At 48.1% G+C, this 22098-nt stretch overlaps 11 protein-coding genes across 11 annotated transcripts; 7 read left to right on the top strand and 4 right to left on the bottom strand.

The window, feature by feature from the left end:
* Positions 1-368: 368 nt before the first annotated feature.
* On the bottom strand, positions 369-1479 carry N7446_002433 (DUF1295 domain protein; the record flags this gene model as incomplete). Its single annotated transcript, XM_058511182.1, has 2 exons — positions 369-1055; positions 1111-1479. 2 exons carry the CDS (start codon positions 1477-1479, stop codon positions 369-371), a joined length of 1056 nt encoding a protein of 351 aa, XP_058376718.1.
* Positions 1480-1689: 210 nt separating this feature from the next.
* Positions 1690-3890, top strand: N7446_002434 (DNA topoisomerase 3; the record flags this gene model as incomplete). The annotated part of the gene is made up of 7 exons (XM_058511183.1): positions 1690-1776; positions 1826-2026; positions 2077-2255; positions 2308-2477; positions 2537-2859; positions 2912-3048; positions 3101-3890. The coding sequence occupies 7 exons, from the start codon at positions 1690-1692 to the stop codon at positions 3888-3890; spliced, it is 1887 nt and encodes a 628-aa protein (XP_058376719.1).
* Positions 3891-4440: 550 nt separating this feature from the next.
* N7446_002435 (uncharacterized protein) lies at positions 4441-5385 on the bottom strand (the record flags this gene model as incomplete). The annotated part of the gene is made up of 1 exon (XM_058511184.1): positions 4441-5385. One exon carries the CDS (start codon positions 5383-5385, stop codon positions 4441-4443), a length of 945 nt encoding a protein of 314 aa, XP_058376720.1.
* Positions 5386-7393: 2008 nt separating this feature from the next.
* On the top strand, positions 7394-9719 carry N7446_002436 (sugar porter family MFS transporter; the record flags this gene model as incomplete). The annotated part of the gene is made up of 5 exons (XM_058511185.1): positions 7394-7766; positions 7821-7903; positions 7955-8219; positions 8276-9244; positions 9308-9719. 5 exons carry the CDS (start codon positions 7394-7396, stop codon positions 9490-9492), a joined length of 1875 nt encoding a protein of 624 aa, XP_058376721.1. The 3' UTR covers positions 9493-9719.
* Positions 9720-9914: 195 nt separating this feature from the next.
* Positions 9915-10637, bottom strand: N7446_002437 (DUF4149 domain-containing protein; the record flags this gene model as incomplete). The annotated part of the gene is made up of 4 exons (XM_058511186.1): positions 9915-10081; positions 10158-10446; positions 10522-10555; positions 10606-10637. 4 exons carry the CDS (start codon positions 10635-10637, stop codon positions 9915-9917), a joined length of 522 nt encoding a protein of 173 aa, XP_058376722.1.
* Positions 10638-10818: 181 nt separating this feature from the next.
* N7446_002438 (ATP-dependent DNA helicase 2 subunit KU80) lies at positions 10819-13696 on the top strand. The gene is made up of 11 exons (XM_058511187.1): positions 10819-10990; positions 11040-11094; positions 11147-11213; positions 11272-11339; positions 11389-11557; positions 11605-11665; positions 11718-12230; positions 12282-12667; positions 12717-12928; positions 12991-13460; positions 13526-13696. Exons 1-11 carry the CDS (start codon positions 10862-10864, stop codon positions 13541-13543), a joined length of 2148 nt encoding a protein of 715 aa, XP_058376723.1. The 5' UTR covers positions 10819-10861; the 3' UTR covers positions 13544-13696.
* A 714-nt stretch (positions 13697-14410) lies between these two features.
* cdcA (phosphoprotein phosphatase CDC14) lies at positions 14411-16299 on the bottom strand (the record flags this gene model as incomplete). The annotated part of the gene is made up of 2 exons (XM_058511188.1): positions 14411-16179; positions 16251-16299. 2 exons carry the CDS (start codon positions 16297-16299, stop codon positions 14411-14413), a joined length of 1818 nt encoding a protein of 605 aa, XP_058376724.1.
* A 1196-nt stretch (positions 16300-17495) lies between these two features.
* N7446_002440 (uncharacterized protein) lies at positions 17496-17762 on the top strand (the record flags this gene model as incomplete). The annotated part of the gene is made up of 1 exon (XM_058511189.1): positions 17496-17762. The coding sequence occupies one exon, from the start codon at positions 17496-17498 to the stop codon at positions 17760-17762; it is 267 nt and encodes an 88-aa protein (XP_058376725.1).
* Positions 17763-18030: 268 nt separating this feature from the next.
* On the top strand, positions 18031-19437 carry N7446_002441 (uncharacterized protein). Its single transcript, XM_058511190.1, has 2 exons — positions 18031-18899; positions 18951-19437. Exons 1-2 carry the CDS (start codon positions 18119-18121, stop codon positions 19172-19174), a joined length of 1005 nt encoding a protein of 334 aa, XP_058376726.1. The 5' UTR covers positions 18031-18118; the 3' UTR covers positions 19175-19437.
* Positions 19438-19620: 183 nt separating this feature from the next.
* On the top strand, positions 19621-20659 carry N7446_002442 (CTAG/PCC1 family protein). The gene is made up of 2 exons (XM_058511191.1): positions 19621-19760; positions 19823-20659. Exons 1-2 carry the CDS (start codon positions 19720-19722, stop codon positions 20142-20144), a joined length of 363 nt encoding a protein of 120 aa, XP_058376727.1. The 5' UTR covers positions 19621-19719; the 3' UTR covers positions 20145-20659.
* A 600-nt stretch (positions 20660-21259) lies between these two features.
* Positions 21260-21949, top strand: N7446_002443 (glutathione peroxidase; the record flags this gene model as incomplete). The annotated part of the gene is made up of 2 exons (XM_058511192.1): positions 21260-21302; positions 21423-21949. The coding sequence occupies 2 exons, from the start codon at positions 21260-21262 to the stop codon at positions 21947-21949; spliced, it is 570 nt and encodes a 189-aa protein (XP_058376728.1).
* Between the last annotated feature and the right edge of the window lie 149 nt (positions 21950-22098).

Here is a 22098-nt window from a genome sequence, read left to right on the forward strand (position 1 = left end):
TCTTTTTTTTCTCTCGTTTGTTGACCCCTCCATCTCCATGTTCATCTAGATAGGTATTAAGTACTACAGTACTGAGTGTATAATAGGGAGTTTTGTTGAAGCCTGTCTTAGTTTGGATATTTTTCTTTCCCCGTAGCATCTTGTCCGATTCGCAAGTTGTAAGCTAGCCCGGCTGTCGATATGGTGTTCCATCATGCGAGTTTGTTGTAAAAAGCTTGGTCGGATTTGAACAGATTGAAAAGATATCGTATTCAGCAAATAGACCATACGTGATGGTTTTAGGAAAAAGTAAAAATTAAACTCAGAACCCGCCTTTCAATATACACGCTCCGCTCAGTCTTCGACTTGCACGTTATCCAAAATCCAACCTAGTTGTCTTTCTTGCTGGCGTGCTTAGTCTTCTTCGCCTCGACAGAAAAGCGAGGAAGGAACCGACCAACGCGAGCCTGGTAGTCACTGTACTCGGGGTATTTGCCCGCGCTGATAGTCTCAGTAAGACGGGTGCTTCCCTGAAAAATGGCAAGGTATCCTAAGACACCCAGACCGGCCCAGTGAAAGTATGTCTCAGTCTTGTAGCAAGACCACGCGTACAGAGTCACCCAAACGGCTTGCTCGGCGACAAAGTTGGGGTGCCGGGACCAAGACCAGAGACCGCTGACAACAAAGCCACGCTCAAGATCCTCAGCGTTGAACTGGTCCTTGTAGGCACTGGGGATGCGCGCATTAGTCTGGTATTCCTTCTTAGCAGTTTGGAAGTTCCACTGCTGCTGATCGGCGAAGAATTCAATGACAATGAAGAAAAATACGGCGCGGGAGAAGGCCAAGTCGGTAAGGCTGAAGGTCTCGTTGCCCTGGTTGTACGCCAGAATGACAAAGATGTAGGTGGGAGCGGTAATGAGGAGAAGCAACAGGGACTGGGCCACAGCAATGAAGCTGAAGTTGAAGATCATGAAAAGGAAGCCGTTGTTCACTCTGGAGCGCACGATTTGCCAGCGGTAATCCTCCGAGCCGATCGAGTATCCTCCTTTGCGCCAGTAGTTGAAAGTCAAGCGGGCCTATCGCAAGATTCGGGTTAGCGCATACCAATACAAGGATGAAAAGCCTTCTTACACTCCAGACCACGCTGATGATGGCGATCGTATCCAGAGAAGACGTCTGGATGCCCGACAAACGGGCCCAAACGGCGAAATGCATGTTGTACAACGCGGGGAGAATGCTCCAAAACCGGTCCACCTGCGAATAGTTTCGGTTGATCTCGGCGGTAATGAAGAAAATAACAGCAAGGACTCCACCGAAAGCAACCGCGGAGACCAGAGGGTTGGTGGCGAGGTAGACAGCTTTCAGATTATCCACATCCCGGCCAGCTTCGCGCAAGCTGTCGGGAAGCCATCGCAGCTGTTCCAGGTAGGGGAGAACTGTGAGTCGAAAGGAAGTGTAGTCCGCGAGGGACTCCACCCGGGGAAGTGGTAAAGATGCCATGCCTAAGAATATTCTAAGAATATTGGAAACAAAAGCAAACAAGAGAAGAGAAAGATGGGGAGAGTAATGTTTGGATTACCTCATCGGGATTAGCTCCGAATCGGCTTTGCTTACATAGTTTGAGTCGCCTCAGGCAGCCCACGCGCGTCTTTCCTAAGATGTTGACGGGACTCTTGCAGTATGAACTTCATGTGATCCTTCGGGCTCATCATGGCTCGCAAAATCCTCTGCGTGGCAGAGAAGCCTGCCATTGCTCGCGCAGTGGCCACTCATCTTTCGGGTGGTTCATTCCAAACGGTAAGTCTCCTCAAGAGTTCAAGGCAGCAGAGGCTAAGATCAAGGATAGCATGCAATTCGTGGGAATCAATATGTGAAAAACTACGAGTTTGACTTCAACTTCGGCGGTGCCTGGGGTAACTGCTCGGTCACCATGACCAGTGTGGTGGGCCACCTCACTGGCTTGGACTTTGACCGCCAGTACAAAGGCTGGCTTTCCTGTCCTCCAGGGTCACTTTTTGAGGCCCCTGTGCAGGAGGCTGTTGACAAGGTGGGAGATCCCTGGTTGTCCCAATTGAGCAGTGCTAACGCCTTCAGTAGGACAAGCTACCAATCGCAGAAAACATTCGCAACCAAGCCAGGTACTCCAAGGCACTGTTCATTTGGACTGATTGTGATCGTGAAGGCGAACACATCGGTTCTGAAGTCCGTAACCAGGCGAAGGCAGGCAATGCTCGCATTGAAATCAAGCGAGCCAAGTTCAGTAACACAGAAAGCGCGTGAGTCGGAACTTTGACGTTTTCATCAAGCTCAATACTGATCTCGCCATAGCCATGTGCGTCGGGCTGCTCTACAACCAGTCGACCTCGATGAGTACCAAGCAAATGCTGTAGCTGCCAGAATCGAGCTTGATCTTCGAATTGGTGCTGCATTCACACGTCTCCAAACCCTGCAATTACAGACAGTAGTTGCTGCCTTGAAAGAAAAGGTTATCAGCTACGGTAAGTTGTGTTCCAAAAAAAAAAAAATTTTTAACTTTGGCACCGCTAATCATTAACAGGATCATGTCAATTTCCTACTTTGGGGTTTGTTGTCGACCGATACTTGAGAGTGCAAAACTTCAAACCAGAGACGTTTTGGGGAATCAAGGTCATTATTTCCCGTGAAGGGAAAAAGGTCAATTTTCTCTGGAAGCGTGTGCATCTATTTGACCGAGCAGTTGTGACAATGATGCTAGAACGTTGTCTGGTTGCAAAACAAGCCAAAGTCACAAAAGTGAATCAGAAGCCAACAAGCAAATGGCGGCCACTACCCTTGACAACTGTTGACCTACAAATGATGGGCTCTCGATTCCTTCGGTTGGACAGTCAGACAATTATGAAGGTATGTCAGATACCATCAAAGCTGAAAATTAGATCGCTGACGGGCTTAACAGGTAGCGGAAGCGCTTTACACCAAGGGATACATCAGCTATCCCAGGACTGAAACAGATCAGTTTGACAAAGCGATTGACCTCAAGAAGCTGGTTGAGAAGCAATATTCCGACAGCTCATGGGGACAATACGCTAAGGAGTAAGTATTTACTATGTTTCTCTCTGTGTTTATGGCTAACAACACCGCGCAGCCTCGTCGATGGCAAATTCAGGACTCCTCGCTGGGGTCGACACAATGATAAGGCCCATCCACCCATCCACCCAGTAAGCTGGGTTTCACCAAATCAACTGAATGCCAACGAAAAAAAGGTATACGAATTTGTGGTCCGTCGGTTCCTTGCCTGTTGCTCTGACGATGCCAAGGGCCAGAGCACGGAAATTGAGATACAATATGGCGAGGAAATGTTCCACGCCAACGGTCTGATGGTATTGGAGAGAAACTACTTGGATGTATATGTTTACGACAAGTGGGAGAGCAGCCAACAGCTGCCAAAGTTCGAGCGGGACGAGTTCTTTGAGCCCACAGAAGCCAACATCTTCGAAGGCAAGACTACGGCTCCGAACTATCTGACCGAACCTGAGCTCATTGGTTTGATGGATGCAAATGGAATTGGTACGGATGCTACTATGGCAGAACATATCGCCAAGATCAAAGAACGTGAATACGTCGCTACAAATCAACGAGGCAATGGCCGCAGCTCAGTGCAAGAACTTATTCCAACCCGTTTGGGTATTGCCCTCGTGGAGGGCTATGATAACGTTGTCACAGGCCTCCCGAATAGCGTGTCTCTCAGTAAGCCGTTTCTTCGCAAGGAGATGGAATTGCGGATGCTTGAGATCTGCTCGGGTACCAAAACGCGACAGGAGGTTGTGCAGCAGAGTCTTGACATGTACCGGGAAGTTTTCATCCATACCCAAAGGCGCATCAATATGTTGAAGACTGCCTGCCGGAAATACCTCGTTGAAGAGGCTGCATCATGACTTTAACAAATTATAATTTTACCTTAATTGCTTTGAATGATACCAACAATAGACTACCTCGTCTCCCCAGGTGTTTCTTTGCTGTGTTTAAGGAACCGAGGTACTCAAACTTGATATGGTACTGCAGCATAATTGTATATTCTACAACTCTATTTAATATAGATATTATCTACTGGTGTAGAAGTACTAAACTGAGTATCAAACGGGGTGTACAATCCAGTATTATACTTTATTAAATGGACGTTGAATTCTTGTTAAATGCTCTATCAAATTATTCATGAAACACTACGATATAAGTCACTTCAAATAATACTCGGTTTCAAACTTAGTTCAATGTTTGTTTCAATCCTTAGTTCAACTTTACTTTCATGTAATGAACCTCTCATATGCAGATGGGAGAAAATGTCTATAATCATTTCTGACCCTTAAAAGTATGCACCATATATCTCAATTCCATCATTCTATCAATATCCGTCCCTATTTCATCCATTACTCAAATTCATGTGAAGTAAGACTGCAGTGAGCCCTTAAGAGTTCATTTGATTGAGCACTAGGGGAATTTGAAGTTATCCTCAGAAGGACTCTTCCAAGCTTGAATCCGCTGTGTCGGGCGAGATCGCGTGTCCATTCGACCCCCTGTGGCATTTTTCACCGCATCATTCATGAATTGCATCTCCTGCAGAATCTGAGGAACGATTTGGACAAGGTTTTCCATGTCATCGCCAATCTCCTCGAGTCTTTGGTCTATGACCTGCTGGTTTGTCCTCTGGTTGGCTCCCGTAATATAGGCGAAGTACTTGAATTGGTCCTCACATTTGAACGCAAAGGCACCAAAGACATCCTTCACTTGAGTGAATTCCATTCGGAACTTTGCTATATCCGTTTGGAGTTGTTCGCACACTTCAAGGATGGTACTTTCTAATAGCTTGTGAAGCCTCTGGAAATCGCTGTTGATCGACTTGTAAAGCCCTTCGCCCAGAACCAGCTTCATGTCTGCAATAGAGTGCTTGGTTTGAGTTGTGTTCAGCAGCACCAAGAACTGTCCCGCGACAAGGAAAACAAATGCAATGGTGGCAAGGAAGAAGCTTCGTTCGTTTTTGTCTTTGGCGAGAGTAGCTTCCCTTTCGATGTTCTCCAGCAGTTGCTGTAGCAAATAGTCGGTCATCTGGTTTGACATGGTTGTGACAAGTGGGCAGTAGGTCGGAGCTGCCACAGGTGTAGTGTTGAGTTGAAAGGCCTTTTCCTCGGTATCTTTGTGCAAATTGTACATATCATGTTTGGTTTCTTCCAGCGTAATCAGTTGTCGGAGTTGTTGGTCTTCGCTTGAAATGGCATCATCCTCAGTGAAAACGTAAGGATGAAGTCGGCGGAATCCGTAAATTGCTCCCACGACCTCGAGGGAGCCAATACTGCGCATGAGGTAGGAGTTTGAGGGTGAAATTGTAGTTAGGGGCACCGATTGCCACAAACCAAGGCCATTCAGGCTAGCGAACATGGTCCCCAGCAACCAGAATTCTAGCATTTTATCGAGACTGAAATATGGGATATTGAAATGCTTTCAAGGTTTTGAATTTTGGATAACTTCTCGAGGATCTTCAGGGAAAGGGTGGAAATTTCCACGTGTTTCTCGGTGGCTTGAGGGTTTTATATACCGGAACTATGCTTCTTATTCACTTGATTGGGTAAAAAGCAATAAAAACGTATGGCTTTGTTCAGAACAAATATGAATGAGCAGCGCTCCCGCCGGTCTTAGCTTGAATAGCTTTCAATCATGTATTTGCCAGATCGATTGTGTTTATCATTATTCTTATTGGCTGTATGGCTGCATTGTTTCTTGAATGATTCCTTTGTCGTCTTTGTTGGAAGTTTGACCATTGTGCACATGAAAGAGGGATCAATATGGATAAAAGCGCTTGAAAGACTTTCTGCTGGGACCCTTCTTCAAGAACAAGTTCTACTTATATTGAAATCCTCGGATAAAATTAGCTAGCCAACAAATACTCCGGAAGGGAGTACCAGTAAATCCTAGTAGAAATGTCCGAAATTCACGGAGAACATTGCGGGGCCATTCACTTAACTAACAAAAGATTCAAAGAGACATCCCCCGGGAATTGTTGCTGAGTTTTCAAGGGGCATGTGTCTCAACTTATTAATAGTGATTTCAATCGATACTACCACTGGAGAGAGGTGGAAGGAGGGACTGTCAGGCAAGGAAAATACAAGACACAAAAAGAAAAAAATGATTGGAGTTTTATGCCAACAAGAAAGCTACAGTCAATTTGCATACATTAAGTTCCTGGTCAGTATTTATCCACACGCGACATAATGGCAATCATCTGCGCCCAATCCGGTGAGGAGTTCGTGCAACCAGTTCGCGCAAGTAAATAGCCCGTTTGCGCCTCACATTTTACCCATGGCTATTTCCCATGATCCTCTTGTGCTATTACATTTCAATATCTCACTTAATGTCCAATTTCCTTTTTTGGGGGGGTTCAGATAACCTTGTAAGGCATGGCCCCATAACGGGAGGCGTCGGTGGACCAAGCCACTTATTTTTCTCCGGCGGCTCTTCGTAACGTATAAGGTGCTTTAACAGGATTTTATTCCGTCAGTGGCGCCCTTCATATAACGATGTATATGAGATGTATGCAAAGACCCGAGTCGATTTCCCCGCACTATCCAAAGTTATGATGACGTACACAGCCCTAACTTTCCCCCCATGATAGGCCCGCCCGGTGATGATCATTCCTTGGACGCCTTGTCTTAAAGTTTTATTGCTTCTATTGCTTGATTTGCTTGTCTGGTCAATGCAGCCTAAAATTCATTTCTTACACTTTGACGATTGCCCTAATACCATTGGTGTCCGTTCGCGTGGTGGTCCACTAACTCCGCACTTGGGAATCTTCCGATGACAGGGGAGTATATACCTTGCCTCCATTGGAAAAGCCTGCTCTTCCTTACCGGCTCGTCGGCTCGTCCGGCAACTATCTTACCAGTGGCACGAGGGTCAATGATCCAATAATTTCATTGAGTAGGCGCCATTTTGTCATACTGGCTGTCCTCGGCCGTGTCAATCCAACCATGTTACATGCACATAGATGCGTCTCCTTTACTTTCAAGCGGCCTATCCCGCATGCGTATTGCCCCGGTCTGAAGCTAGGTCTCTATCCTGTACATCGTAAAACGCTAGCCCACTAGCGTGTATGATAACTGGGGTAAATGAGACATTTTTGCTCAACAGTCTCCATAAAAGCATGCCTGCCCTCTTCCAATCCCCGCTTTTGTGATCTAACATCTATCTTTTCACGTTCATGTCCTGAGTCGTGGATGACTGGTGGATTCACATCAAGGTAAGGTAACGTATCTGCAAGTGTTTGATCTAGCAAAGGTATCATGTTCCTGGCTTACTTGGCTCTCCAATATCGTCAGTAGATCGCAACACATACGCAGCACATCTATCTTATACTACCGAATATTGTCCCTACCTTCGACTGTAAGCAAAAATGAAGGAAGAAGAGATCGTCGATCCGACTGCGGAGAAGGACGAGCGCATGGAGACTCCAACATACGCACACAGTGAAGAAAAGATAGAGGTTCTCCCCGATGTGGAAGATCGCTCCCGTGGTCACCTCAATGCTGTGTTCGAAAACCCTCTAGCTGGCATCCCTCGCGAGCAACTCTTCAAAGATGTCGCAGAGTTCTGCCATAAATACGACCTAATGGATCATGTCGAGACTTTCAAGAAAGGCGCTCTTATATCTCAAGACCCTGAAAAAGCAACCAGCCTTCCAGAATTGACAGATGAAGAGAGGGTGGCTCTCGAGCGTGAACATACTCACAAGTGGTCGCAGCCATGGCAGCTTTACTTCCTTGCCTGTATGTCTTCAAGATATAATTACCCATTGACCGAACTAATTTTTGAACCTTAAGCTATGTGCTCTCTTGCTGCTGCCGTCCAAGGTATGGACGAAACAGTCAACAACGGTGCACAGGCTATCTACATGAAACCAGATGTATGTGCTTCCGTATACATTCAAACTGCCCGGCTGATTAGAATACCCCAGCAACTCAACATCACTACGCCAAATATTCAAGGCCTCGTTGTAGGTGCCCCATACCTGGCTTGCGCAATCATCGGTTGCTGGCTTACCGAGCCTCTAAACCGCTACTTCGCCCGACGCGGTACGATCTTCATTTCATGCTTTATTGCAGCTGTAGCTTCGGTTTGGGAAGGTGTCTGTAACACCTGGGTCAATCTCTTCATTGCCCGCTTTGTTCTCGGATTGGGTATTGGTTCGAAATCAAGTACCGTACCAGTATATGCCGCAGGTGAGTGTCACAGCTTGGCCAAATACTTCTACAATGCCTAACACAGATCTCTACAGAATGCTCACCAGCTCCAATCAGAGGAGCCCTCGTCATGATGTGGCAGATGTGGACAGCCTTTGGTATCATGCTCGGTAACATAATGGGCGTTGCATTCATGAGCCTAAGCCCAGACCTCAGCTGGCGTCTCATGCTAGGATCCACAGTCGTGCTGCCACTAATCGTTTGCGCTCAAGTCTACTTCTGCCCTGAATCCCCAAGATGGCTGATTCAGCATGGTAAGATTAAGAAGGCTTATACCAACTTCCGCATCCTCAGACCTACAGACATCCAGGCGGCCAGGGATCTGTATTACGCACATGCAGGTGTTGAACTCGAACGCAAGATCAACAAGGGCAAGAACTTTTTCATAATGTTCGTGGAACTGTTTACTATCCCCCGCAACCGTCGCGCTACATGGGCTAGCTGGATTGTGATGTTCATGCAGCAATTCTGTGGAGTGAATGTCATCGCCTACTACTCTACCTCTATCTTCACCGAGGCAGGCTACAGTCTGACCAGCGGGCTACTGGCGTCCATGGGGACGGGTATTTTGAACTGGGTATTTGCTCTGCCAGCCTTCTTCACAATTGATACATGGGGCCGACGGAATCTGTTACTATTTACATTTCCGTTCCTGGCTATATTCCTCCTCTGGTCTGGTTTCTCCTTTTGGATCGAAGCCGATAACAACTCCAGCAAGGCAAGGGTTGCAATGGTCACCACCGGCATGTATTTGTTTGAAGTATTCTACTCGCCTGGTGAGGGACCTGTTCCTTTCACTTATTCAGCGGAGGCCTTCCCTCTGCATGTTCGAGAAGTCGGAATGTCGTGGGCAACGGCAACTACTTGGTGCTTTAATTTCATTCTATCCTTCACTTGGCCTCACCTCGTCGAAGCTTTCAAACCACAGGGTGCTTTCGGTTGGTATGCCGCTTGGTGTGTCATAGGCTGGTTCTTGGTTCTATTGTTTGTGCCTGAAACCAAAGGTAAGACCCTATGGATTGCCCACTTGAGATTGACGGTATGACGGTACTAATTTATCTTTACAGCTCTTACTTTGGAAGAGCTGGACCAGGTCTTCTCCGTCTCAACTCGCAAGCATGCTTCATACCAAATGAAGAATGCTTGGTGGCATTTCCGAGTTTGGGTTCTTCGTCAGAACCCGCCGCCATTGCCGCCATTCTATCAGAATGCTGAGCGGCTTGCTGAAGTGGGCAATTTTGCGTTGGAGTAATTGATTACTCTTCGGGTTTATCATTGTCTTGAGATGTGGGTATTACCGTTTGGGTCATTTCTTAATTCGACATTTGCTCTGGTTTGCTATTTAATTAGACTGGCTTCGTGAATACCACTTCTCACCCGTTAATTGAACTATCCCTCGGCTGGTGTCATCCGGTCGTGGACAGTACACCCCTTGTGGCGAGATCTTGATAGCTGAAATACTGATTCACTATTGATTTTCTTTTATTTTATTTTATTTTATTTTATTTTTTTTTTTTCAACCAGGGCTTTTCTCTTACGACAAGACTAGTCACAGGCTTTAGCTCCAATGCTCTCGCATTGTAAAACAAAGTGGATACGAAAACAGGGCAAATGCTATGTACGAAGTCTTCCACCAAGCTGACCAATTTATTCCTATTGACCTTGGGCGATGGATCACTCAAGTCGCTTGCTCAGTACAACACCGTAGTAGACTGTAGCAATAAAGCTGATCAAGTTGACCAGACTCGAGATGCCATGCACACGACCGAACTTCTTGTTCAGAGCCAGCATCTCCTTCGAGTGAGGCGCCGGGTCGTAGCTCCTCTTGCCATCACGGGTTTCTGCACAGGGATCAGCACACGAACAAACGAGCATAATGCAGCAACTTCGAGATAATAATATCAATGATAAGCTTACCCTGGTGCTTCCGCTCGCGCATCACATTGACAGTGATGGGACGCAGAACGAACATGTTCACCAACCCGGTCACTGCCACGGTTGCCATGGGCAGGAAAGTGTTAAGGCGGTTCTCTGGCGCAGTCAGTCCAGAGAGTCCCAGTGCCTGTCCGCCGCGAGAAGCGGTCAAGGCGACTACCACAGGCAAGGCTGTCTGCAGCGAGAAGTAGATGGGGAAGATGGCAGTTTGCAGACTGGCGAACTGGGGCCTCGGCAGGGCGCGGAAGGCAACAAATCCTCCGACGAAGGACTATTGACTTGTCAGATGTGTTCTGTATTACAAGATTTGACTTCTCGGCATGTGGCGTCAAGTCATTGGAATTACCTGGAAGAACTGGGTTCCCAGAAGGGTGCCATAGCTGTGTTTGTCTATTAGATGATGAGGTCCCGGATGTGGTAGGAAACAAACCTTAGGACGTGATATGGGCGTGGGTCATTCATATTTAAGGATATGGGTTGGAGATAGTATGAGATTTGACGGAGGGGAAGACTGAATAACTTAGTAGTGCCTGAATTCCACGGCCGCAACAGAACAGACACGGGTGATGTCATGTGCCTTCGCGTTCCGGTCTAGACCGAATGTAGAAATATCGCGCGTCTGCCTGGACGCTCTGTTGTCTTGGGGCGATTTTGAGCAACCCTCTTTCAACTTTCAACACTTCATCATGGCGGAAAAAGAGGCTACAGTCTACATTGTGGACATGGGAAAGTCCATGGGCGAGCGCCACCATGGCCGCTCCGTGACCGATCTCGAATGGGGCATGCAGTATGTCTGGGATAGGATCACCTCCACGGTATGTGACTTGCGGCGAATTATTTACAGGCGCTGAATGGAGAATATAGGTGGCTACCGGTCGCAAAACTGCTACTTTGGCTGTGGTTGGACTCAGGACAGACGGTGGGTTGTACCCTACCCCATTCCGAGTCCTATCTAACGTGTGCAACACCAGAAACTCGCAACGAGCTTGATGAGGAGGAGAACTACCATAATATCTCGGTTCTCTCGGATTTGGGCCAGTATGGTTGAACGAATTGTCTGTCTCATGTCGAATTACATTGCTGAACCCTTGCTTAGAGTCCTCATGCCTGACATTCGGAGGCTCCGCGAAACAATCAAGCCCAGTCGAACTAACAGAGGCGACGGTATGTAACCTGTCAGATTCTTGAAGTCTGAAGTCTAATATCCCCAAAGCTATCTCTTCAATTGTCATCGCCATGCAGATGATCATCACCTACTGCAAGAAGCTCAAATACAAGCGGAAGATTGTTTTGGTGACAAATGGCACCGGCTCTATGAGCAACGAGGGCCTCAAGAGTATCGTTTCAAAACTTCAAGAAGACAACATTGAGCTGGTGATAATGTATGTCTCTTACCCAGTGATACTACATCAGGGCTAATACTATACAGTGGAGCCGATTTCGACGACCCTGAGTACGGAGTGAAGGAAGAAGACAAAGACAGTCGAAAGGTAGTTGAATGGCTCTGATGCGTTAAAACCCGTTTTGACCGTTCTACCACAGGCTGACAACGAGGCTCTTCTCCGTGTCCTTGCTGAAGACTGCGATGGAGTGTTTGGAACGCTGGAGCAAGCCGTTTCAGAACTGGACATTCCTCGAATCAAAGTGACCAAGAGTATGCCATCTTTCAAAGGGCATCTGCAGCTTGGTAACTCCGAAGAGTACGAGACTGCGATCCGCATACCCGTGGTGCGATACTTCCGTACATACGTTGCCAAACCACCATCAGCAAGTTCTTTCGTGTTGCGCTCCGGAACTGAAGCTGGTCAAGAATCTGCCCCCGGAAGCCAGGCTCCGGGTGAAGGCGATACATTGACAACAGTACGGACGTCACGGACATATCAGATCAACGATCCAAATGCTCCGGGTGGAAAGACAGATGTGGAACGAGATGATCTGGCAAAGGGGTACGAGTACGGACGTACGGTCGTTGCCATCGAACAGACCGACGAAAATGTCACGAATCTGGAGACTTTCGCAGGCATGGAAATAATTGGCTTCATCCAGAGTGACAAGGTACATTCCCACTCTGATAACTTATCATATTATGGCTAAGTCAGCGAATAGTATGAACGATACTTGCACATGTCCAACACCAATGTCATTATCGCCGAACGGGCAAATGACGCCGCATCACTTGCATTGTCCTCTCTTATCCATGCACTATACGAGCTGGAGTCATATGCGGTTGCTCGATTGGTGACCAAGGAGAACAAGCCCCCTATGCTCATCTTGCTGGCTCCCTCTATCGAGCCGGATTATGAGTGCTTGATCGAAGTACAGCTTCCATTCGCTGAAGACGTACGATCATATCGCTTCCCGCCTCTGGATAAAATTATCACAGTCTCTGGTAAGGTGGTTACTGAACACCGCAACCTCCCGAGCGATGGCTTGAAGGATGCGATGAGCGATTACGTTGACAGCATGGAGCTTGAAACTACGAATGATGAAGGGTGAGTAAGTCGCATAAAATACTGTTCATCAACTAACGACTAAAACCAGTGAACCTGCTAATGAACTTCCAATCGACGAGTCATTCTCCCCATTACTGCACCGCCTGGAATCAGCTGTTCGATACCGCGCAGTGCACCCCAACGACCCAGTCCTCGATCCCTCAGAACGTCTCACCCAATTCGCCCAACCCTCGGAAGAACTGGTCAAGAAGTCGAAATCTTACCTCGAAAGATTGATGTCGGTAGCAGATATCAAGAAGGGCAAGTCCCCTCCCTCTACTTAGTTCAATCCCCAAAAGAAGCACTACTAATCCCATACCTAGTCCCGCCAAAAACAAAGGGCCGTAAACGCCAACGCGAAACCGAGAAACCCCTCTCAGGTCTGGACGTGGACGCCCTCCTAAACCTAGAACCCAAACGCACAAAGATCTCCGCGGAGAACGCGATCCCCGAATTCAAACAAACACTCTCACGCGCCGACAGCGTCGATGCAATCCACGACGCCGTAAAGCAAATGGCCGACATCATCGAGAATCAAATCAAGCACAGTCTCGGCGATGCCAACTATGACCGAGTCGTTGAGGGACTTGGCACTATGCGCGAGGAACTCGTGGATTTTGAAGAGCCTTCTTCTTATAATGATTTCCTGCGCCGGCTTAAAGGGAAGTTATTGGCGGAGGAACTTGGTGGGGATCGGAGGGAGTTTTGGTGGCTTGTTCGACGGAATAAGTTGGGTCTTATTGACAAGAGTGTTGTGGAGAGTTCGGACGTTTCTGAGGTCGAGGCTCAGGAGGTGAGTTTATTCTTTTTCTGCCCTCTCGGGTGGCTTTTTGGTTCAGGTGCTAATGTAGTGTATAGTTCCTTGCTGCTAACTAAATTTTTGATTATGAGTTCTTGCAGTTGTTATGGACTCACTCTAGTTATGAATAAGATAGCAATGAAAGTGATAGGGGCCATGGCGTAATTTCTTGCGATTCTTCATGTATCCCTTGTTTAAGAAAGAAAAGTATGTAATTGTGTTAGTTGCTCGTACCACCGCCCCAATTCGGTGTCAACTTCTCGAGCCTGGAACATATGATGCTAGCCAAAATAAACATTTGAAGTTCTTATTTTAGATCCGGCGGTCCAAACGGAGTATGATGAACCCAATGAAAGGTGTGCCCGCAGAAAAAGAAAGAAAAATCAAAGCCCACCATATGATACGCCGGTTGTTATGTCTGTCGGGACTATATATATCCTGTTGGGGTGTAGGTATCCACCATAGCACATCCAGCCACACTTGATGATTATTTCCAAGGAAGAACTTGCAAAATGCAACTTGAGCATTCTAATTTTTCTGAATAGACGATTTACTGAGAACTAAATATGTAGAAGAATCGAGCAAGCCCATGAACGTTATTGTCATATCGACGTAGAATTGACAGGAAGAAGAACAGAAAAACCTGCAATCAAAATACCATGCAACAGACACGAGAAATCGTGATAGCTTGCAAAACGTCTCTCACAATGTAGAAACCGAAGAACCAAACGCCGTGCAAAACATGCCCAGAAACCATCATTCGCTCCAGAGAAAACCAAGCCGACAAGTCAGACCGAAAGGAGAAAAGTAGAACATTAAACAGCATCCAGATGCAACTTGAAAAAGGGGTATGCAGAAAACTTTGTCCAAGTAGGACGATAAGAATAGAAGAGGAACCGCATATAGTGAACGTGCAAGGTTCCTAAAAAGGAAGCATGACAATTTCAGTGGACGGTCTTGGTTGCCCGTGCGGGACTGATGGAATTGCTCCCAACACGACCACTGGCCTTGCGAACTCCGCGAGACTCGCTGCTACGGGTGCTGTCCGTTGCCCGGCGAGGGCTGGAGCGAACCTTGCTAACAGAGATAGGTGCACCACCGCCACTCTTTCGGCTAACAGGAGTCTTGGGAGTTGCATTGTAGTTCTCCTGGTCCTCGTGGTTACTGTCAGCTAAAGTGTAGCTGGCAGTGACAGTGGCAGAGTAACTGATCGATCGCGAAGTGGGAGATGCGACAGGAGATCGCGATGACCGCTTGGCTAACCTGCGAAGCTGAATCTCTTCCTCACTTTCGCTGCTCTCATTGCTCTTTCGGTGGGTGCGGTGTCGTTGCTCGCTTTCAACAGTCAGGGAACCAGAGGTAGTCCGGGAGTAGGGGTGGTGTCGTGAATCCTTGCGGTGTGACTTGCGGGGTTGACCGGGAGTGGGTGCCGGCAGGTTTTCTTCTGGGTAAGCACTGGCTTCATTGTGATCGATTTCTCCAAGGGCCGCGCGCTTAGAGTGACTGTTGTTGGGTGGTGTGGACACCACTCCGTTGCTGCTGCGCTTCTTTGTGGAGACCCGAGGAGTAACGGGAGTAGACTGGGTAAGCTTCTCGCGCATGGTATCCTCGAACCACCATTCACGGAAAGAGCCCTGGTTGAGGTGCAGCCAGTGCTGCTGTGGTCCAACTACCATACCAGGGCGCATGAATCTCATGAATGCAATGACCTCATTGGCCGTGAAGCCATATTTGTAGATCAGGTAAGCACCGATCAAACACCCAGTGCGGCCAAGGCCAGCCTTGCAATGGACTGCGATTCCCTTTTTCTTGATGGTAATCATCTCATGCGCCATTTTGATGAAGCGTCGAACGAGCTGCAGGGGAGGGCAGGTGCCGTCCTCGAAGATCATATCGATATGGGAAATACCAAGTGCGGTGAAATAAGATGGGCAGTAGAGCTCCGAGTTCAATCGCACAACTAGACCGACGTTGCGGGATGAGAAATGCGCCAGAACATTCTTGAATGGCATTGGAATCTTGGCGGAGGAGATTTCCGAGATCGTAGAGGGCAATGCATCGTATTCAGGAGTGTTCATGGGAATGGGTGCCACGGGCTGCTGTTGAGGAGAGGCAAAGGCGAGGAAATCCGGTGTAACCCAATTGAAGTCACCCATGTCGACTCTTTCGAACTTCTCATACTCTTCAAGATTGAAATCACGAAGTCCGCAGAGTGACTGTTCCTTGGCTTTCCAAACGCCATAAACCACATCTTGAATGTTCAAGATAAAGTCGGCTTGACTGTAGCCAGCGTCACGGAAAGGCATGTAAGGAGGGTCTGCCTGCGCAATAGGCGCGAGAGCCAGATGAGGCGGCCACGATTGAATCATAACCATGTAGCATGCGACGAGACAGGCCGCATTTGCGCGACTGCGGGCATCAGTCTTGCTGTAGAAAACGACTGGGCGATCGCTGTTGGCTGGGTCGCCGAGAATCTCATGGAACAAAACGGCAAAGCGGTACAGGTGTCCAATATGAAGCGGGCCAAAATCGGCATGGAAGGCATTGTATAGAAGCGTATCGTCAATCGTGAAATAGACGGGGGAGCGGCGCTTGCTCGGGGTGGAGGGCTGGGCGCGTGCCCGCTTGCTCGGAGACTTGGGCGCATCCAGATGGAAGGGAAACGGAGTTCTCGAGCTCGGAGCAGAATCGTAGGATGCCAAATACAGACGATCTAAATAATGTGCATGTTTAGTTTCCAATGTTGGCTGATGGACATCCAGTTGAAAAAAACATTGTACCGACCTTGGATGTATTCGATCATCTGGCCGCCGTGGCTCAAGTCGGTAGTCATGTTGCTCTTTGTTTGTTGACAGAGCTGAGAGAGATTGTGTAACGTTCAAACTGAACGTATCTTGTCAATGTGCCGTTTGCAGGGACTTGCGTTGGTGTGTCTCGAATGATGGCGCCAATTGTAAGAGATTCGGAGAACTAAATGTTCATGGTCCGATCGACCAAGATTAAGAATAAAAACAAAGAGGTCTGAAGGAAGCCTGTACAGGAGGGGTTTAGAAGAAAAGAAAATCAACAACAAGTCCGAGTTTCATGATGTTTGGGGCAACTGCCATGCCATTATGTTGTGCCTTTCCTGATTGGGCATAGCGGTGGCTGTTGACGTGACAACCGTGTGGCCTCAGGCATAAATATGGATGCCTGTGGCATTCCACAAACAAAACATCACAACATACAAACAGCACAAACACAACATCCAACCTCTCATACATCGCTCTCTTCTGACTTCACTCTTGATTTCATCATTGCGCTGCTTACATTCCACAAGGCAAACACTTGAATGGGCCACATGTTTGCCTGTTTTAATGTCCCATGACGGATTGCCATGGATGCCTTCAAGTCCTAGATACGGATTTGGTCGCCCTTCCTGATGCTTTAATACAAAGTCGTTCGACAGTCCGACCTTGACTGACATTAGCCTTCCGAGCATCTGATTAGTAGTTGTACTACTGAGCACATCCTGGCTCAGATGCGAGATGAGATCATGCTCAGGCCGCTTCGTCCTAGCGGGTAACAGATGCAGAATGATCGATCTGGTAGACGATTTTGCCCGGAAAAGCCTTCATAGGGGATCCCTGTTGGGTAAAGGCAACTGTTCGGGATTTGCTGCTTGGCCCAGGATTGTGGCTATCATCTTCTATTGTTGTTTGTGCCGAGTTCACACTTGACTGATCATGCAGGTTGTATATAGGACCCACTATTTGACTTGGACATTCAAATTGTCAGTTGACTGCTTCATCTCAACGTTATTGGCTCAACTATCTACAAATATCATCTTAAATATCATCTCAACTTAATTGGCGCTTTCAATCGTGTCATTTTCTCCGCCATCCAAGGGGCTGAATGGCTTCGGTAAAGGCTGGATCAACTCCGAACTCAATGCAAGGATAGTTGACAACGAACTATATTCTCCTAAAGTTCGAAAGTTCCACTAGGCGAAAGTCACGTTTGGTCCGCCACTCCCTGCTGAGCGTCGAGATGATCGGCAATAGTCTGAACTGTGGATTCGTCGAGTCCCCGCTTAAAGCGCCACCCTTGCCTGAGCCTATCCGCCCTACGTTGTCAAAGCCATCATCCCTCACTTCAGCGCTTCAAGATGGTCGATGGTATACCTTTCGTGCTAATGAACCATTGAACATAGCAATTGATTCTGAGAACGAACACTCCACCTGCTCAGGCCGGTACTTCGGCTATGCTATGTCTAAGCAGGAACTACACGGCCTTCCCTGGCTCGGACCGTATTAAAGTGACTGAAATGGCACCAATGCCTGATGGGAAAAGCTTCATACTCTACTAGCGCGTCTTCTGGCTCAACCTTGCTGCACCAGGGACTCTCCCCGGTCATACACGCCTCCTGTCACTGCATCAAATCGGTTTGATTGGAGCCCATGTGGGCGCGCCACAAACCCCTTCGTTCGTGCAATTTCCGCTGAGTTGACACTACCTTCGCGGCTCTACGGGTGGCACATTAGCGCCGATCGTGATAATTGTCGATCCAAACGAACAATAACAAGCACAGTCAAAACAACACCCCTGAGGATCTCGAACGCTAGGGAGGACCCTTTGTGGGGAGAATAAACAAAGCCCGAGAACTGTATATAATGCTACCTCCAGGTCCGGCTGCTCTCATTTCTTTTCCTGTCGTACACGAGTCAATCCTTCACTTCCAGTCACTCTTTTCAGCCTCTATCTTTGTACGCATACCTCCCTCACCAAGTCATTCTTTAAAACATTCGATCTTATCAAATATCGCAACAATGAAGTTTACTGGATTCACCGTTTCTCTCGCCCTTGCTGGCCTGTCTTATGGCGGTGCCATCCCCATCGCCGGAGGCGCTCTCAGTGGTGTCGAGGGTACTCTGGGCGGTACTGAGGGCGCCGCTGCCAAGCTCATTGCTCCTGTCGCCTCCACTGCTGGCGGCCTGACAGGCGGTCTGAAGCGTGACCTTGGTGAGGCTGCTGGTGAGACTGTCGAGGCTGTCCCTAGTGTTCTCAACGGTGCCACTGGCATTGCCGGCAGTGCTGTTGGAACCGTTGAGAGCACGAGCTCGGGCGTTGTTTACACGGCGGAGAACGCTGCCAGTAACACCATTCCTGGAAAGCGGGAGTTCACCGATGCCGCTGGACAGACCCTCGAGGCTGTCCCTAGTGTTGCTAATGGTGCTACCGACATTGCCGGCAGCGCTGTTGGAACTGTTGAGAGCATCGTCTCTAGCGGTGCTAACACGGTGGAGAAGGACGTTTCCGGCGTCGGCGCCGGCAAGCGTGATGTTGATGGAATCGTTGGCACCCTCGCTGGTACCAGTGGTAGCTCTGCTGGCAGCACCGTCGGCAGCACCGTGGGAAGCACTGTTGGAAGCACTGTCCCTGCTACTGTTGGTCGTTAGTACCCTTTCTTATCCATTCAACGACTGTTAACTAACTCTCTCCCAGAGGCAACTGCTGGTCTCGGTGGTCTGGCTAAGCGTGGGAACTGCCTCGCCAACGGCATTGACTCAACTGTTCTGAGCTCTCTCTACCGCATCACTGACCATCCCATTCCCCTCATCGCTTCCCTCGTTGATCTCAAGCACGCTGCCGACATTGGTGAGATCACCAACGACCAGCTTGCCGAGTTTCCTGCTCTCCAGGTGCTGCTTTCCTTCATCCACCTCTAAGTTCGCCCAGCTACCACTTTATACCTTCAGCTTGGAGCGAGAAGCAAATCAAGACGACATGACCTAGGTCGCCGTGAAATCCATTCGTGTTAACTCCATTCTTCGTGCCCTCATGGGTAATCCTCCTGGATTCCTTATTTTGATTTACATCTTTTTATGATCGAGTTTTTATGTACCATACCTCCATGAGTGACCTTTATACCTTCACGACTTCACATGAGTAATTTGCATGGGAGCCATAGTTTTACAACAAAACATTCATTCTTTTAGCGTTTCAATTTGCGACTATCTCAGTCCACACTTGATTTAATGACAATTTTTAATATCTTGTATCCTCAGACGGATCTCCAAGGTCGTTTGTTCTCTGCGAACAGAGACCATATAAAAGCTGAGTCATCGCATTACGTCCCTCCACGATTTCGCCCACTAAATGTCCAACCACATCACCAACACTTTCAATTGCCCAGAAGAACCCCGAGCACGCATTTCGAGACACTCACCGAGCGCCTCTCCATATTTTCCACCACCAATCCTACTCACATACCATGGCTCCCGAATCCAACAACCACGAGTTCCCCTACTCACTGTACGAACGCATCCCCCACCTAAATTTTAGATCTACCTGATCAAACTTACACCCAACCCTAGAACAATCTCCCTCCCTCTCCCAACAAATCGCCTCGCCTCCTCCGCCTTGCGCACCCTAGAAGTCGACTCAGAACTGTCCCCCTTCGTGCGGCGCACACTCAGTCTCGAATCTCCAACCTCCGAACCTCCCTCGGAGCCCAAAGAAAAGAAACAAAAGCAAGATCCCGATGAATCAAAGAGCGTGTTGAAGACTACATACTACGCGACTACTAATCGCATGCTACGCGTTGCTGTTAATGGGTTTATGGAGAGTCTGGGTGTTATACTTGGGGTTATGACTGAATTGGATGTTGATGTTCTGAAGGCTGAGATGGAGGGTTGAAAGGATGACACTATGGCACTGAAAGATATGCTTGAATGAAGGGTTGTCTGCTTCCAGGGCTCTGTGCTAGTTGCTAGGTCTTGATCTTGATCTTGGACTTGTCTACAGCGAGGGCGGCAACATCCTCAGACTCAGACTTGGCTTCGTCCTTTCCGGCGTTGGGCTATACTTCTACTGTTTTACACTATCGCTCGAGACTATTCACAGTTTCACTGGGCAGTGAGTTACACCTTGATTCATTGAATGGCCTTTTCGATGCCATCAAGGTTGATTATCGCTTAATGGGAAGAGCAACGCCAAGAGAGCCCCCATTGCAGATCGGAGAAGAATGACTAGGCACAACGACTGCTTGGTTCCAGCTACGTGACTGCTCCTTATTGCTGGATCGCAGGTTTCATCTGCTGTTGGATTTGCTTCGCTCTTAGCCTGGACTAGCAGGAATCCCCAGCAATGTGAGTAATATGGATATTCAAATGGTCCAATTTTACATTGCATTAAACAAGCAATAGAAATGCACTCGCAGTATGCTCTGTCTTCCCAGGTACTTGAGAAAGTATAGCGTGTCGGCCGGTTGGCTGTTACTAAGAAGTGTGGCTGCTTAGAAGAAAATTAATTTGAGAATATATCTTGCAATACCCTGTTAGTGGACAGCAAGATCTACGATCACCGGTATCTCGTGAAGAGAGAAAGAATTATGCCCAGTCTCTATACATATTAAGCTTAAATCCGAAACATTTAGCCTCAAAGAATGCACAAAATTATGCGCAGACAGTCTAGGTTAACAAGATGACCAATAATGCAACCAATAAAGTGGCACCTAAAAAGAGGTCGGCTCGGACAGTTCGCTACTTCCGGCGGCGCTAGAACACTCCGTGCCCAGACCCGCGGCCAATTGGTAAGAAAGTGGTTTGACCTCGGTTGAGCGCAGAGTACAAGAAGACATGTTCTCGTTTCCGCGTCTGCGGTGTTCCTTTACTGCCAAGTCCTCCCGTCTATCAGCGACGTCATTGCACCACTTATTGCACCATTCATTGCACCACTCATTGCACCACTCATTGCACCACTTCTCCCCGCGTATACTCTCGAAACCTCCCCTTGTACAGTATCAAAGCAAGATGACTTCTGCTACTTCTTTCTACGACTTCGATCCCGCTGACAGTACGTGTATCGCGATGTTACCATGCGTTCACCCATCCATCTCCATCGTTCTTCTCCACGAACCAGCAAACCAAAAACCTTGGAAACAAATTAACTAACCCAACAACCCACCAAAAACAGAAAAGGGCACCCCCTTCCCCCTCTCCTCGCTCTCCGGCAAGGTCGTACTGGTCGTGAACACCGCCTCAAAGTGCGGCTTCACGCCCCAGTTCGAAGGCCTGGAGAAGCTCTATAAGGACCTGAAGAGCAAGTACCCAGAAGACTTCACCATCATTGGCTTCCCGTGCAACCAGTTCGGCAACCAAGACCCTGGTTCCGACGATGAGATCCAGTCCTTCTGCCAACTTAACTACGGCGTCTCGTTCCCCGTGCTGGGCAAACTCGACGTGAATGGCGATAACGCTGCGCCGGTGTGGACCTGGATGAAGGAGCAGCAGCCTGGTATTATGGGCCTCAAGCGTGTTAAGTGGAACTTTGAGAAGTTCCTTATTTCGGCTGATGGAAAGGTTGTTGGTCGTTGGGCTACTACTACTAAGCCTGAGGGTTTGCAGGATACTATTGTGCAGGAGCTTGAGAAGGCTAAGAAGGCCGGCACTCTTGCTTCGTTGAAGAAGGATGATGCTGCTCCTAAGGCCCAGTTGGCTTGAATAACTAGCTTTGTTTATTTGATTTGATTTGGTGGTAACGTTACCCTGTTTCGGTTTTGTATCTATTTCCCGGTGTTTCTCTCTTTGACATACTGGTTGTTTTTCCTGGTTCGGAAGGGAATTCCTTTAAGTGGTAATGATATTTCGTG

The sequence above is a fragment of the Penicillium canescens genome, assembly GCF_028828765.1.
Source record: "Penicillium canescens strain IBT 15451 chromosome Unknown utg000002l_segment0_segment0, whole genome shotgun sequence".
NCBI classification, from domain to species: Eukaryota; Fungi; Ascomycota; class Eurotiomycetes; order Eurotiales; family Aspergillaceae; genus Penicillium; species Penicillium canescens.